The following is a 14497-nucleotide window of genomic DNA, read 5'->3' on the forward strand; positions in this document are numbered from 1 at the left end:
GAGTTTTATTTTATTTTTATTTATTTATTTGTCAAACAAGTATAGTACTATAGTACATAATAATAATGGGTTTAGGTAGGTGGGTAGGTGGGTAAGTAGGTAGGTAAGTAGGTAAGTAGGTAGAGTTCTTGGAGAGGGGTGGCATATAAATCCAATAGATAGATAGATAGGTAGGTAGGTAGGTAGGTAGGTAGATAGGTAGGTAGGTAGATAGATAGATAGATAGATAGATAGATAGATAGATAGGCAGGTAGGTAGGTAGGTAGGTAGGTAGAATTCTTGGAGAGGGGTGGCATATAAATCCAATAGATAGATAGGTAGATAGATAGATAGGTAGGTAGGTAGGTAGGTAGGTAGGTAGAGTTCTCGGAGGGGGCAGCATATAAATCCAATAGATAGGTAGGTAGGTAGGTAGGTAGGTAGAATTCTCGGAGAGGGATGGCATATAAATCCAATAGGTAGATAGGTAGATAGATTGGTAGGTAAATAGGTAAGTAGGTAGAGTTCTTGGAGAGGGGTAGCATATAAATCCAATAGATAGGTAGGTAGATAGATAGGTAGATAGATAGGTAGGTAGGTAGGTAGGTCGGTGGGTGGGTGGGTGGGTTGGCGGGTAGGTGGGTAGGTGGGTAGGTGGGTAGGTGGGTAGGTGGGTAAGTAGGTAGGTAAGTAGGTAAGTAGGTAGAGTTCTCGGAGAGGGATGACATAAATTCAATAGATAGGTAGGTAGGTAGGTAGGTAGGTAGGTAGGTAGATAGATAGATAGATAGATAGATAGATAGATAGATAGATAGATAGATAGATAGAGATAGATACCCCTTTCTTACCTTATGAGAACCATGTAACCTGGCATGGCTCCAAATGAATAAATCAAACAGCAGATTAAGGATAAAATTAAGAAATAATGCAGCATTGTGTCGCATGTCTTCCCTCTGTGGCACTGTCCTGGCAAGGCCGAACCATTTCCCCATGGAAATTCTGGCCCTGAAATGCAGGAGCAGTTTGTAAGGACCTGTCAAAACATCAGCAGAAACAAGTTAAGGTTGCATTGTGAGTAGCTTGCTCTTAATCCCCAGTGGAGACTGTTGGTGGCATTATAGCAGAGCTCTTCAAACTTGGCTACTTTAAGAGTTGTGGACTTCCACTACTCTTCATGCATGGGCACATGTGCAGTACCAAAAAATAAAAAGTTGCACACACACACTGCCAAAAAACTGAAAACAAGATGGCGATGCATGTGCACTGCTGGAAACTGAAAAGACCCAGGAAAAAATCTCCCCTCCCCCAAATTCCAAAAATTCAAAAAATTCAAAAAATTCAAAAAATTCAAAAAATTCAAAAAATTCAAAAAATTCAAAAAATTCCAAAAATTCCAAAAATTCCAAAAATTCAAAAAATTCAAAAAATTCCAAAAATTCCAAAAATTCCAAAAATTCCAAAAATTCCAAAAAATTCCAAAAAATAAAAAAAAATAAAATATATAAAAAAATAAAAAAATAAAAAAAATAAAAAAATAAAAAAATAAAAAAATAAAAAAATAAAAAAATAAAAAAAAATAAAAAAAATAAAATAAATAAAAAATAAAAAAAATAAAAAAAATTAAAAAAATAAAAAAAATAAAAAAATAAAAAAAATAAAAAAAATAAAAAAAATAAAAAAAATAAAAAAAATAAAAAAAATAAAAAATAAAAAAAATAAAAAAAATAAAAAAAATAAAAAAAATAAAAAAAATAAAAAATAAAAAAAATTAAAAAAATTAAAAAAATTTAAAAAAAATTAAAGAAAATAAAAAAAATAAAAAAATAAAAAAAATAAAAAAAATATTAAAAAATCCCAAAATAAGATGTTAGCGTCCACGGACCAGCACTGAGAGAACTGGTTCATCGTGATGTCACCAGTGGTTTGCTACCGGTTCTATAGAACCATTGTAAACCTTGGCAAAAAGTGCAAGAGGATATTAATAGGATGTTAAATACAAGATGGATAATTACAAAGGAAATGGCAGTATTAGTTAAAAGCAATGCGATATGAGAAATTAGAGAAATAAAACAAGCAGCGATAGAAAGCGCTCAGCTGGTTATAGTCTTGGGTTCGAAGGATGCGACAAAATGGACAATGCAAAATTGTTACCGGCACATGGTGGATCATATTCAATTTGTGATTATGGACAAAAGGATGAACTCAGTTAATGAAACTGATTTGCAACAATTGATGGGATGATGGGACAAATTAAGACGATATATGGTTAGTAGAATCCGAGACCAAGCTACAAGGAATAAATTGGAATCACTTTATAGTTCAGAGGAGAATCAGAACTGCAGAAAAAGCAATTGCTGCCAACCTGCCTTCCACTGAGGACCTGTATACTGCACGAGTCAAAAAGAGGGCGGGGAAAATATTTACTGACCCCTCACATCCTGGACACAAACTGTTTCAACTCCTACCCTCAAAACGTCGCTACAGAGCACTGCACACCAAGACAACTAGATACAAGAACATTTTTTCCCGAACGCCATCACTCTACTAAACAAATAATTCCCTCAACACTGTCAGACTTTCTACTAAATCTGCACTTCTATTCTACTAGTTTTTCTCATCATTCCTATCACCCATTTCCTCCCATGTTGACTGTATGACTATAACTTGTTGCTTGTATCCTAAGATTTTTATTAATATTGCTTCTTCATTGTTTATTTGACCCCTATGACAATCATTAAGTGTCGTACCACATGATTCTTGACAAATGTATATTTTATTTTATGTACGCTGAGAGCATATGCACCAAGACAAATTCCTTGTGTGTCCAATCACACTTGGCCAATAAAATTCTATTCTATTCTATTCTAATATGTAAAGAGATATGGTATATTGCTCTTGAGTTAAAATGGTATATATAAGAAATACCCCCATTTTGGTGGAGGGGTATGAATGTTTGTCTGGTGGTGCGCACCAATCACTGAGCACTTGTTGTATGTTGTGTGTGTGTTTCATATTCTATATTTTAAAATCAATAAAAAAATTATATTAAAAAAAATAGAACCATTGTGAACCCACCTGTGCTATGCATACTGTACAGAAAGTAAGGGCACTACAGTGTTCCCTCACTTTTCGCAGGGGATGCGTTCCGAGACTGCCCGCGAAAGTTGAATTTCCGCAAAGTAGAAATGCAGAAGTAAATACACTATTTTTGGCTATGGACAGTATCCCAAGCCTTCCCTTAACACTTTAAACCCCTAAATTGCAATTTCCCATTCCCTTAGCAACCATTTGGATTATTACTCACCATGTTTATTTATTAAAGTTTATTAAAAAAAAATTATTAAAGGCGGACGAAAGTTTGGCGACAACATATGTCGTCATCGGGTGGGAAAAACCGTGGTATAGGGGAAAAACCCACAAACTATTTTTTAATTAATATTTTTGAAAAACCGTGGTATAGACTTTCCGCGAAGTTCAAACCCGCAAAAATCGAGGGAACACTGTACTGCTAAACTGCCTTGAAATCTATTATATGCCTTACTATGTCTTTCCCAGTTCCATTGGAGGTGCCACATCCAGCAAGACAGGATGAAACGTAAGTAATTCCGTTCTCCCCACAAACAGGATCCCAGGTCTTTGTAGAGCAATTGCAGTGACGGTTACAATCAGTATACAAGTAGGCATCTGTGTAGGATACTTCTTCTATTCTGAAAAACACACACAAAGTTGAGGGGGGGGAAGCATTATAGTTGGGAATGACACAGGTCAGACTAGTTAATAAAGAGATTATCTCTTTCCAAAGAATTAGTGGGAAAAAGAGAATAGACTGAAGCAAGGATAAGAGACTGTTCTTCCCGAGTGTCTCAACCGCCTGTAATTACAGGGTAATTAGTCCAGGAAGACACACACCACACGATAGAAGGAAAACCCAAAAGTCTTTATCAACATGAAAACAGAAACAGCTCCTTTTTTAAATGTCAAAGGGATTGTCTCGTACACACAAGGCACAGGTTAAATGCAGTCCAGTTGCTCACCCAATAACTGGGAAATTGAGTCCAATTCTAAAGTCCAGACAGTCCACACACACAATCCTGAAGAGCAAAAACCACGATCTTGATGAAACAATGAATCAGATAAACTGCCATGAGGCTAAAACACCAGGCTGCACTTTTATCTGTAGCACTAATTACAGCAGCCCCACCCAACCACAGGTGGCCTCATTTTCTCTTGTAATAATCCTTCAGTTGTTGTCTCCCATGCATCACTCTACACATGCGTGGATGTGTCATTAATTCTTGTTCAGAATCCAGGGATGATACAGATGACTGATCTCCTCCTGGGCTGTCTGCCAAACTCCCCTCTTCCCTGTCACTCACCCTTCCTTGGTCAGAGGAGACTTTGTCGGCAGATTCTACTGGGAGCAAAACAGGCCTGTGGCATGTGGATGTCTCCCCCACATCCACCTCCACATTCCTTGGGGCAGGAGCTGGGCCAGAGCTAACCACAACATGGGGAAGGATTAAATCACAGCTGCCTTCTAGCTGTCTAATCAAAAAATAGGTTTACATTTTCTTATTCCTAGGAGTTCAATCCTGGGTGAGCAATCTGGGCCTCAAAAAAATTACCTGGCCACTAGATGGCAGTAGAGAACTAGATGGCTATGTAATTGTTTTCTTGCCACCTAATGGCCATCTGGAGTTTTGCAGCCCATTCTGCGAGATCCTTGGCACTCTCAATACTAGGGTGGGTATTTTTTGCAGGTGTTTATTATACAACTAGGTAACATTATCATTGCTAAGAAGGAAGCAAAACCCTTCTAGCACTGATGCTGTTACCTAGTTAGGTAATGAACACCTGCAAGAAAACTACGAAGCTCAAAGAGCACAAAGGACCCCACAGTTCAACCGTGAGATGCAAATGTTTTCTTCTACCTTGTAGGTTTTTTGGCAAGCAACATGGTTGCTTTTTTGTGATGGCCCTTTTCATCTTCATTTTTGCAATGTTCGATCGGCCCCTACGTGGCAGCAGAGAAAATGGGAGTCTATCAGTAGTTGCCGATTGGGTGAGAGCTGTAGTAACAGAAGGTGATTGGCTAGCTGTCAGTGAGCTGTCAATATAAATAGCTGCCATCTGAGGTAAAAATTGAGAACTGTGTTGATTATCACAATGAAGAGTTGCAATTGGAATCCACATTGTCCATCTGTATATTACAATTTTCCTGCCGAAACCTGGCAGACCAAATAAATAACAGAATGACAGAGCCTGTGATAGCCCTTTAGATACTGGAACACTGCTACTAGTATCTTCTAGTTCCACCCTCCTGGTCAAACAAGTGGTGGTCCAATCCCATTTTAAAAGCCCCAAGGGTTAGAGTACCCACAACCTCTAGTGGCAAGTCGTTCCACTGATCAATTGTTCTAACTGTCAGGAAATTTCTCCTTAGTTGTAAGTTGTAAATTTCCATCCATTGTTTATTGTTCTGCCTTCAGGAGCTTTGGAGAATAGGTTGACCTCGTCTTCTTTACGACAGCCCCTTAAATGCTGGAACACTGTGACCTTGCCCTGTGTCATCTCCAGCACGCATGCGTGTGGTAGCTGTTGTGTTTGGGCCTGGGCCAGCCGTTTCTCCCACAGATGGGAGAGACGCGGCACAAAGTGAATGCGAAAGCCTGGCTGACAGCCGGGAAGATGTGGCAGACAGCCAGGAAGACGTGGCAGCCAGCCAGGAGGACGAGGCCACTGGTACGCAGGATTCAGCAGACAGCCCAGGGGATTTGGCATGCAGTCCCTCAGACAGTCTTTCGTCCCTGGGTTCTTCTGCAGATCAATATATTGATCTGCGTAGCAGAAGAGCTATGCAGAGAAGGGATCGACTGAAGGAGTATTACAAGTCATAATAGTAGCACCTGGGCTGGGTGTGTTTCTTATACTGAGGGCTGGGTGTGGTTCCCTTAATGAGGGCTAAAGGGATAAAAAGGAACAAAGGCCAAGGCAAACTATGGCTGTTTATCTGTGTTATTTTGTGGTTCCTGCTCTGAAGTTTCTGTTCCCTGCCGTTGGAGTTTTCAACCCAACTTTTTCAGACAAGTGGGAGGTGAAAACTCTGGGACTTGCTGTTTGCTCCAAAGATTCAAAAGGACTCCTAAAACGTCTTTGCTCATTCCAGGTTGTCTTTGTTTGTTTTTTCCTGTGTTTTTGTATGCGGCTGAAGTAAGCCTTGCACTATCATTGTTTTCGGACACTAAGAACTGTTTTTGAGTAACCCTTTTTTGTTTATCCAATACAAGTTTGCTGATTAGCAGAGCGTGTGTGTGTTTGATTTCTTTTCTTTGGACTGTTACGCATTGCCTGAGCCCAGTCAGGCAGAACAGTAGCCAGCTGATTTTCGGCCTTGGGAAAGGCTGTTTCACCCTCCGGAAGGTTCATAGAAGCTTCCCTGATGCCCCGGAGTGCAAAAAACAGCACAATGGGCAGACCGGAAGTGTGTTTTCCAAACTTCCCGTTTGCTTGTTTGGCCATTTTTTCATGTTCCAGGCTTCAGTGAGGCCCGTGCACAACTACAGGGGCAGTGCAGGGTGGTGGTGGTGCGCATGTGTTGGCGGAAGGAAAGGAGTGTGGGCACATACATGCTAGCACACACCCCCACACACCCTTTGGGCAAAAAAGTTTTGCCATCGCTGTTTTAATGCTTGGAGGAGACCCGGTTTGTTCATTTTCAAATTCATGAATGAAACCAATCCTTATTGATTGATAACTCCAAATCTCAACATTATTGGCTCCTGTGAAGCCACCTGCAATAAAGGTTGGGTCAAGTACGTACCCTTTATAAGAGACGCTTAAACCAGCAACTGAACTGTTCTTGCAGAACATAGCAAAAGCAGAGAAATAGATGAGATATTCAATCAAGGAACTCCAAAACGCTATGTGGGCAGCTTGATATGTGTTTATCTTGAACTTCTTCATCATCAGGCCTCCAAAAAAATATCCAGCACATATGATTGGTAAATTGTATACACCTAGAATGACAGACAGTGAAAACATCTTCCTACTGGTTTTCTCAACTCCCATGTTTACACTCACACTTAGCCACCTGCATTCTCACAGGCATATACAGTGGTACCTCTACCTAAGCACGCCTCTACTTAAGAACTTTTCTAAATAAGAACCGGGTGTTCAATATTTTTTTGCCTCTTCTCAGGACCGATTTTCTACTTAAGAACCAGAGCCCGGAAAAATTTCTCAGGAAATTTGAGAGCGGCACGAAGGCCCAGCCAGTTTCCTGCCATTCCCCCTGGGTTTCTCTCTCTGGTGCAGGGTATGGGAGGCAGCCTCGTGCCAGGTGTATGGGAGGCACATGCTCCTCCTCGCTGCCTTGGAATCCCTCTTTTTTTTTTAAGCCTTAAAGTTTTGGATTTTTTTGATTCCCCTCCCCTCACCTTCTTCCTTTGGCAGCGACTGTCCTCCTCCTCTTCTTCCTTCTCCTCCTCCCACCCAAATTCCGAGCTTTTATTTCTTTACTAATGGGTTTGCACACACTACAGGTAGTCCCTGGGTTACATCATCCCCGATGTACGACGTTTCGTTGTTACGATGACCAGGGGACAGCTTTGAAGCCACCGCTGCCACCGCCGCCTCCATTCGGGTGGGAGACTGTGCGAAGATCCCCTTGCCTGAACGGAGGCGGCGGCAGCTTTAAGGGACCAACAGCTGGTCCTCCTCGGCGCTGCGTTGCTGTAGCCTCCGAGGCTGCCCACCACGGAGATCCCCTCGCCCGAACGGAGGCGGTGGCGGCGGTGGCAGCCTCGTAGGCTGCAGCAATGCAGCGCCAAGAAGGACCGGCTGTTGGTCCCTTGAAGCTGCCGCCACCTCCGTTCGAGCAAAGGGATCTCCACGGGGTCTCCGACGCCATGTAAGTCGGAATATTCATGTAAATTGGAATATTCCGACTTACACCAAACTCGGCTTACGACGGGCCGTGGGAACGGATCCCCGTCGTAAGTCGGGGACTACCTGTATTTGCTTTTACATTGATTCCTATGGGAAAAAATTGCTTCTACTTACAAACTTTTCTACTTAAGAACCTGGTCACGGAACGAATCAAGTTCTTAAGTAGAGGGTCCACTGTAGTCAGTTTACCTATATAGAAAATGGCGTCCGATGCAGAAATTCCATACTGCTGTTCCAAGTATTTGGGCATAAAAGTAAACATCCCAATCCAAGCGCTGAATTGAATTACGGTAACGCAAAGGAAAAGCATGTAGACCTGGTTGTGAAATAGACTCTTCAGGTAAGGAACAAAATCTGGGAAAACAGAAAAGGATCTCAGCTTCTTTGTAGTCTTTGGTTCTGAAGGAAGTTTTACTTCCTACACTTTCTCTCCCTTGTGCAGTGATGGGCTGCTGCCCCCATGGGGGAGGGATGGACGGACGGACAGATGGACACAGTGGAGGCAGTAAGTTTATGCACTATTTATTGAATACTTAATAGGGTTTTTTATTGTCCTTCCTTCTCTAGTACCTTAGTATGATCCTTAATTACGCTACTTTTAAAATAGGAAATAATTAAATACAGTAGTACCTCTAGATACGGGTTTAATTCGTTCCAGAAGGGAGCTCGTATGTCGATCAACTCATATCTGGAACAAATGGCTTTAGACTTTGTTTTTCCCCGCCAAGATAACCAGAAGCAAGGATTCTTGCGCCACCTGGTGGAAGCTCGGCTCGTATCCCAAATTTGAGCTTGGGTGTCGAACAGAAATTTTGCTCCTGTCGTGGCTCGTAACTTGGAATATTCGCATGTGGAGCAGCTCGTATCTAGAGGTACTACTGTAGTCTGGTTTTATCCATAAACATTTTAATCATTTTACTCCTTATCTAGTTATAGATAATAACTAGATTTTATCTGTTATGGCAATTAAAGAAAATCGAGCTACTTGCCTAATCTGTTATCATACTAAACCTTGTGGGTTCAGTAAAAAAAAACCTTAAAATGTTACTGCGCTCCTCAACAAATAATGCTGTCTATCATTTGTCCTTTTTGTGGCTATTCAAACAATGTGACTTAATCAACTGAAATTTTTTTCCCTTAATTCTGCTTCTGGACCTTGGGTTTTACTGATTAGATTACCAGATCTTGGTAGAAATGATCTTATTCTTGTTCTTATTATTATAGGGGAAAGCAACAAGCTGTGATTTGATGTCAATGCCCTATTTTACTCTCAAAAGTCAATGCTTCTTTTTTTTCTTTTCCCTACCTTTCCTCACTTCTCTCTCCTGTTCCCTCCCCACCCCGCTTTGCTCTTTTATTTACTTTAGCATTTTGCATTTTATACTACTTTCCAACCTAATAAAAAAGCTTGAATAAAAAGAAAGAAAAGGAAAAGCCCATCATCTTCAGATTTTTTTAAATAAAAAAAACAGAAAAGTGGTCTATTGTTGTGTTATTGACTGGGATTTTAAGGATAATATTGTTGTGAGCCACCCCGAGTCTTCGGAGAGGGGCGGCATACAAATCTAATTAATAATAATTATAATAATAATAATAATAATAATAATAATAATAATAATAATAATTATTATTATTATTATTATTATTATTATTATTATTATTATTATTATTATTATTATTATAGAATCATAGAAACATAGAAGACTGACGGCAGAAAAAGACCTCATGGTCCATCTAGTCTGCCCTTATACTATTTCCTGTATTTTATCTTACAATGGATATATGTTTATCCCAGGTATGTTTCAATTCAGTTACTGTGGATTTACCAACCACGTCTGCTGGAAGTTTGTTCCAAGGATCTACTACTCTTTCAGTAAAATAATATTTTCTCACGTTGCTTTTGATCTTTCCCCCAGCTAACTTCAGATTGTGTCCCCTTGTTCTTGTGTTCACTTTCCTATTAAAAACACTCCTGAACCTTATTTAACCCTTTAACATATTTAAATGTTTCCATCAGGTCCCCCCTTTTCCTTCTGTCCTCCAGACTATACAGATTGAGTTCATGAAGTCTTTCCTGATACGTTTTATGCTTAAGACCTTCCACCATTCTTGTAGCCCGTCTTTGGACCCGTTCAATTTTGTCCATATCTTTTTGTAGGTGAGGTCTCCAGAACTGAACACAGTATTCCAAATGTGGTCTCACCAGCGCGCTTTATTATTATTATTATTATTATTATTATTATTATTATTATTATTATTATTACTATTACTATTATTATTACTATTATTATTATTATTATTATTATTATTATTATTATTATTATTATGCTTTTGGGTGGGGGATTGTTTGTTTGTTCGTTTGCTCACCCTTGGAAAGTTCACGTAGATTCATTTTAGTGTCTCTCTTGTTTTTTGCTTGTAGCAGGGATTTGTGCCTGTTGACTGTTATATCAGCGCTGTTTTCTTCCCCTTCCTTCGGCAGAGTCTCGGGCAAGAAGCAGAAAGGGATTGCAACGAGGAAATTTGCAAAGGCACATATTAGCACTCCCAACCACCAAGCGCCGACCCAACGGGCATCCATTAGGTTTATCATCACCTCCTCTGGTGAGAAAGGGAGACGAAGAGTCATTTGTTAGGCTTAGGGGTTGTGTGGGGCGCATTTATAGAGAGAGGGAAGGTAGAGGCCCTGGAGAGACAGCGGTAACCAATGTCTTCATTCTTTATTCATGTTTATCCTCAGCACAGGGCTCCCACTTTTTTGATATTTACTCAACTTTCTTTCTGGCTTTTAAGCAGGGATGAAATCCATTTTTTTTTTTAAAAAAACTACCGTTTCTGTGGGCGAGGCTTGGTGGGCATGGTGTGGCTTGGTGGCAGAGGAAAGATACTGCAAAATCCCCACTCTAGACGGAAGGATATTGCAAAATCTCCATTCCACTCCAGGGGGAAGGATATTGCAAAATCTCCATTCGAATCTAGGGGGAAGGACACTGCAAAATCTCCATTCCACTCCAGAGGGAAGGATATTGCAAAATCTCCATTCGACTCTAGGGGGAAGGACACTGCAAAATCTCCATTCGACTCCAGGGGGAAGGATATTGCAAAATCTCCATTCAAATCTAGGGGGAAGGACACTGCAAAATCTCCATTCCACTCCAGAGGGAAGGATACTGCAAAATCTCCATTCGACTCTAGGGGGAAGGACACTGCAAAATCTCCATTCCACTCCAGGGGGAAGGATATTGCAAAATCTCCATTCCACTCCAGAGGGAAGGATATTGCAAAATCTCCATTCGACTCTAGGGGGAAGGACACTGCAAAATCTCCATTCGACTCTAGGGGGAAGGACACTGCAAAATCTCCATTCCACTCCAGAGGGAAGGATATTGCAAAATCTCCATTCCACTCCAGAGGGAAGGATATTGCAAAATCTCCATTCGACTCTAGGGGGAAGGACACTGCAAAATCTCCATTCCACTCCAGAGGGAAGGACACTGCAAAATCTCCATTCCACTCCAGAGGGAAGGATATTGCAAAATCTCCATTCGACTCTAGGGGGAAGGACACTGCAAAATCTCCATTCGACTCTAGGGGGAAGGACACTGCAAAATCTCCATTCCACTCCAGAGGGAAGGATATTGCAAAATCTCCATTCCACTCCAGAGGGAAGGATATTGCAAAATCTCCATTCAACTCTAGGGGGAAGGACACTGCAAAATCTCCATTCCACTCCAGAGGGAAGGATATTGCAAAATCTCCATTCCACTCCAGAGGGAAGGATATTGCAAAATCTCCATTCGACTCTAGGGGGAAGGACACTGCAAAATCTCCATTCCACTCCAGAGGGAAGGATATTGCAAAATCTCCATTCGACTCCAGGGGGAAGGATATTGCAAAATCTCCATACCACTCCAGGGGAAAGGATACTGCAGAATTTCTAGTTCCTCCCCACTGCAGGGGGAAGGATACTGTAAAATCTCCATTCCACACCCACTTCAGGGGGAAGGATATTGCAAAATCTGGTGGGTTTTCTGGATGGACAGACGGACGGACGGACAGATGGATGGTCAGATGGACGGACGGACAGATGGATGGATGGATGGATGGATGGATGGATGGATGGATGGATGGATGGACGGACGGATGGATGGTTGGATGGATGGACAGATGGATGGATGGACGGATAGATGAACAGATGGACAGACAGACAGACTCAATGTATGTAGTTATGTAGCTTTTCCGTATATAAGTGTGATGCTACTCTCCAGATGTTTAGGGGAATCAACTTAGGGGTCAACTCTTACCAACATGGAAAGAATTAGGTTTGGGGTTCAAAATATCAGGAAAGCCAACATGGAAGGTCAAAACCAGCCATTTTCAGTGCCAGGATGCCACTGTTCAAGTGATGGGTCCATGATGACTCATGTTGACCTTAACAATCAGGCTGCTACCTTTCCATTCATGACAAAGCAAAGTGAAAATAGTCTCTGCAACAACTGGTTTTGAAGACACCAACACTCCAGAGTTAGAAAGGTCAGAATGGCATGCATGGAATTTATTTTTCTAGGGATTAACGCTTAGAAATTTTGCTGACCAATTGTCTTACCCATGTTTATGAATCCAATATCCACGTACAACTGGGCACAATAGGAGCCAATCATTAAACCAAGTAAAGGCCCCAAAACAGTTGCTATTTGTAGACAGCCTAAAAGAGTGAAAAAGATTCAAACAGGTTAAAAACAGTTAATTCCATATATGTACACATGCAGCCCAGTTGGTACTGCAATGTCAGAACACACTTTTCTGCACTTTAACAAAAATATCTCGGTGGTGCAGTGGTTAGAGTGCTGTACTGCAGGCCACTTCTGCTGCCTGCCGGCGGCCTGCAATTGGACAATTCGAATCTCACCAAGCTCAAGGTTGAGTCATCCTTCCATCCTTCCGAGGAGGACCCAGATTGTTGGGGTTGATATGCTGATTTTGTAAAACTGCTTAGAGAGGGCTGTAAAAGCAGTATGAAGCGGTATGAAAGTGCTACTGCTACTGCTATTGCTGTCTAGAGACCATAGCTATTCGGGTAATTGTGTGCTGCTCGAAGGAACAGTAGATATTTAACTAGGTTGAATATCATGAGCCGGGGTGGCGCAGCAGGTAGAGTGATGTACTGCAGGATACTGAAGCTGACTGTAGATCTGTAGGTCAGCAGTTCAAATCTCATCACTGGCTCAAGGTTGACTCAGCCTTCCATCCTTCCAAGGTGGGTCAAATGAGGACCCGGATTGTGGGGGCAATAGGCTGGCTCTGTTAAAAAGTGCTATTGCTAACATGTTGTAAGCCGCCCTGAGTCTAAGGAGAAGGGCAGCATAAAAATCAAATGAATGAATGAGTGAGTGAGTGAATGAATGAATGAATGACTGAATGAATGAATGAATGAATGAATAAATAAATAAATAAATAAATAAATAAATAAGTTAATGTCTGACTGGATTGTTTGTTTGTTTGTTTGATTGATTGTTTGATTGATTGTTTGATTGTTTGTTTGATTGTTTGATTGCTTGATTGCTTGATTGCTTGATTGCTTGATTGCTTGATTGCTTGATTGCTTGATTGCTTGATTGCTTGATTGCTTGATTGCTTGATTGCTTGATTGCTTGATTTCTAGGCCCCCCTTCTCCTGAGACTCAGGGCGGCTTACAACATATTCATATATAACAATGGAAGAAATAGAAAATTGAATGAAACAACACTATAAAACATGAATATAAAAACCCCTTCACTTAAAACATATCACAGACAACCCACCTCATACACTACTATCATATCTTGAACAATCAGACAATAATATGGGCTGACACTGACAGGACCTGGAGAAGGCCAACTCTATGAGCCCTAACCGGTCGATGGGAGACATGAGGCAAGAGATGGTCCCGTAGGTCAGTGTTTTTCAACCAGTGTGCCATGAAACATGGTCAGGTATGCCATGAGGAAATTAAACATGGGTCCCTAACTATGGCCCGCAAAAGCCATTTATCCAGCCTGCCACCAGCCGTCTCCATCCGAACATAAGCATTCCCCTCACAATCCTGATCCTACACAGCTTCTGCTTGGCAATCTCACACTACTCACCAGAGCCTACAAAATGGTTTTAAAAAATATGATATGTGGACATTTGCAGACTTACCTATGTAGAACGGAGAATTTTCCGGTCTTGCAAAATCTTCTATGTAAGAGATGCCTAAAGGTGCGATGGGAGTTTCACCAATTCCTCGTATTATGTTTCCTATCAGCACAGATACCCACATCAAAGACCCTTCGGATTCCTCACATTCTATAAGAAGCAAGAAAAAGCAGAAACAATTAACCAAAAACTGTGCAAGGAGGATGTTCATAGAAGTAAAACTGTTGAGGAAGTAGATGTGTATCAGCAACAAAAATTATATGGGAATGACCAAGCACAGTTGTTTACACAGTATATTGTACTTTCCTTGTTCGTTGTACAAGGGAACACAGATAATCCCTGACTTACAACAGTTTGTTTAGCACTGTTTGAAATTGCAACAGCAATGACAAA

General features: G+C 41.0%; 1 protein-coding gene across 3 annotated transcripts in view; it reads right to left on the reverse strand.

Annotated features, from left to right (window-relative positions):
• Positions 1-14497, reverse strand: part of SLCO1A2 (solute carrier organic anion transporter family member 1A2) — a 47830-nt gene that overhangs the window by 5594 nt on the left and 27739 nt on the right. For all 3 annotated transcript variants that reach the window (XM_070754332.1, XM_070754331.1, XM_070754330.1), the window contains 7 exons: positions 14108-14254; positions 12533-12631; positions 10294-10527; positions 8116-8280; positions 6800-6995; positions 3521-3686; positions 828-1012 (listed from right to left, as the gene is read on the reverse strand). In XM_070754332.1, coding sequence (XP_070610433.1) covers positions 828-1012; positions 3521-3686; positions 6800-6995; positions 8116-8280; positions 10294-10527; positions 12533-12631; positions 14108-14254 — 1192 coding nt within the window. The remainder of the gene's footprint in view (positions 1-827; positions 1013-3520; positions 3687-6799; positions 6996-8115; positions 8281-10293; positions 10528-12532; positions 12632-14107; positions 14255-14497) is intronic.

The sequence above is a fragment of the Erythrolamprus reginae genome, chromosome 6, assembly GCF_031021105.1.
Source record: "Erythrolamprus reginae isolate rEryReg1 chromosome 6, rEryReg1.hap1, whole genome shotgun sequence".
Lineage (NCBI taxonomy): Eukaryota > Metazoa > Chordata > Lepidosauria > Squamata > Dipsadidae > Erythrolamprus > Erythrolamprus reginae.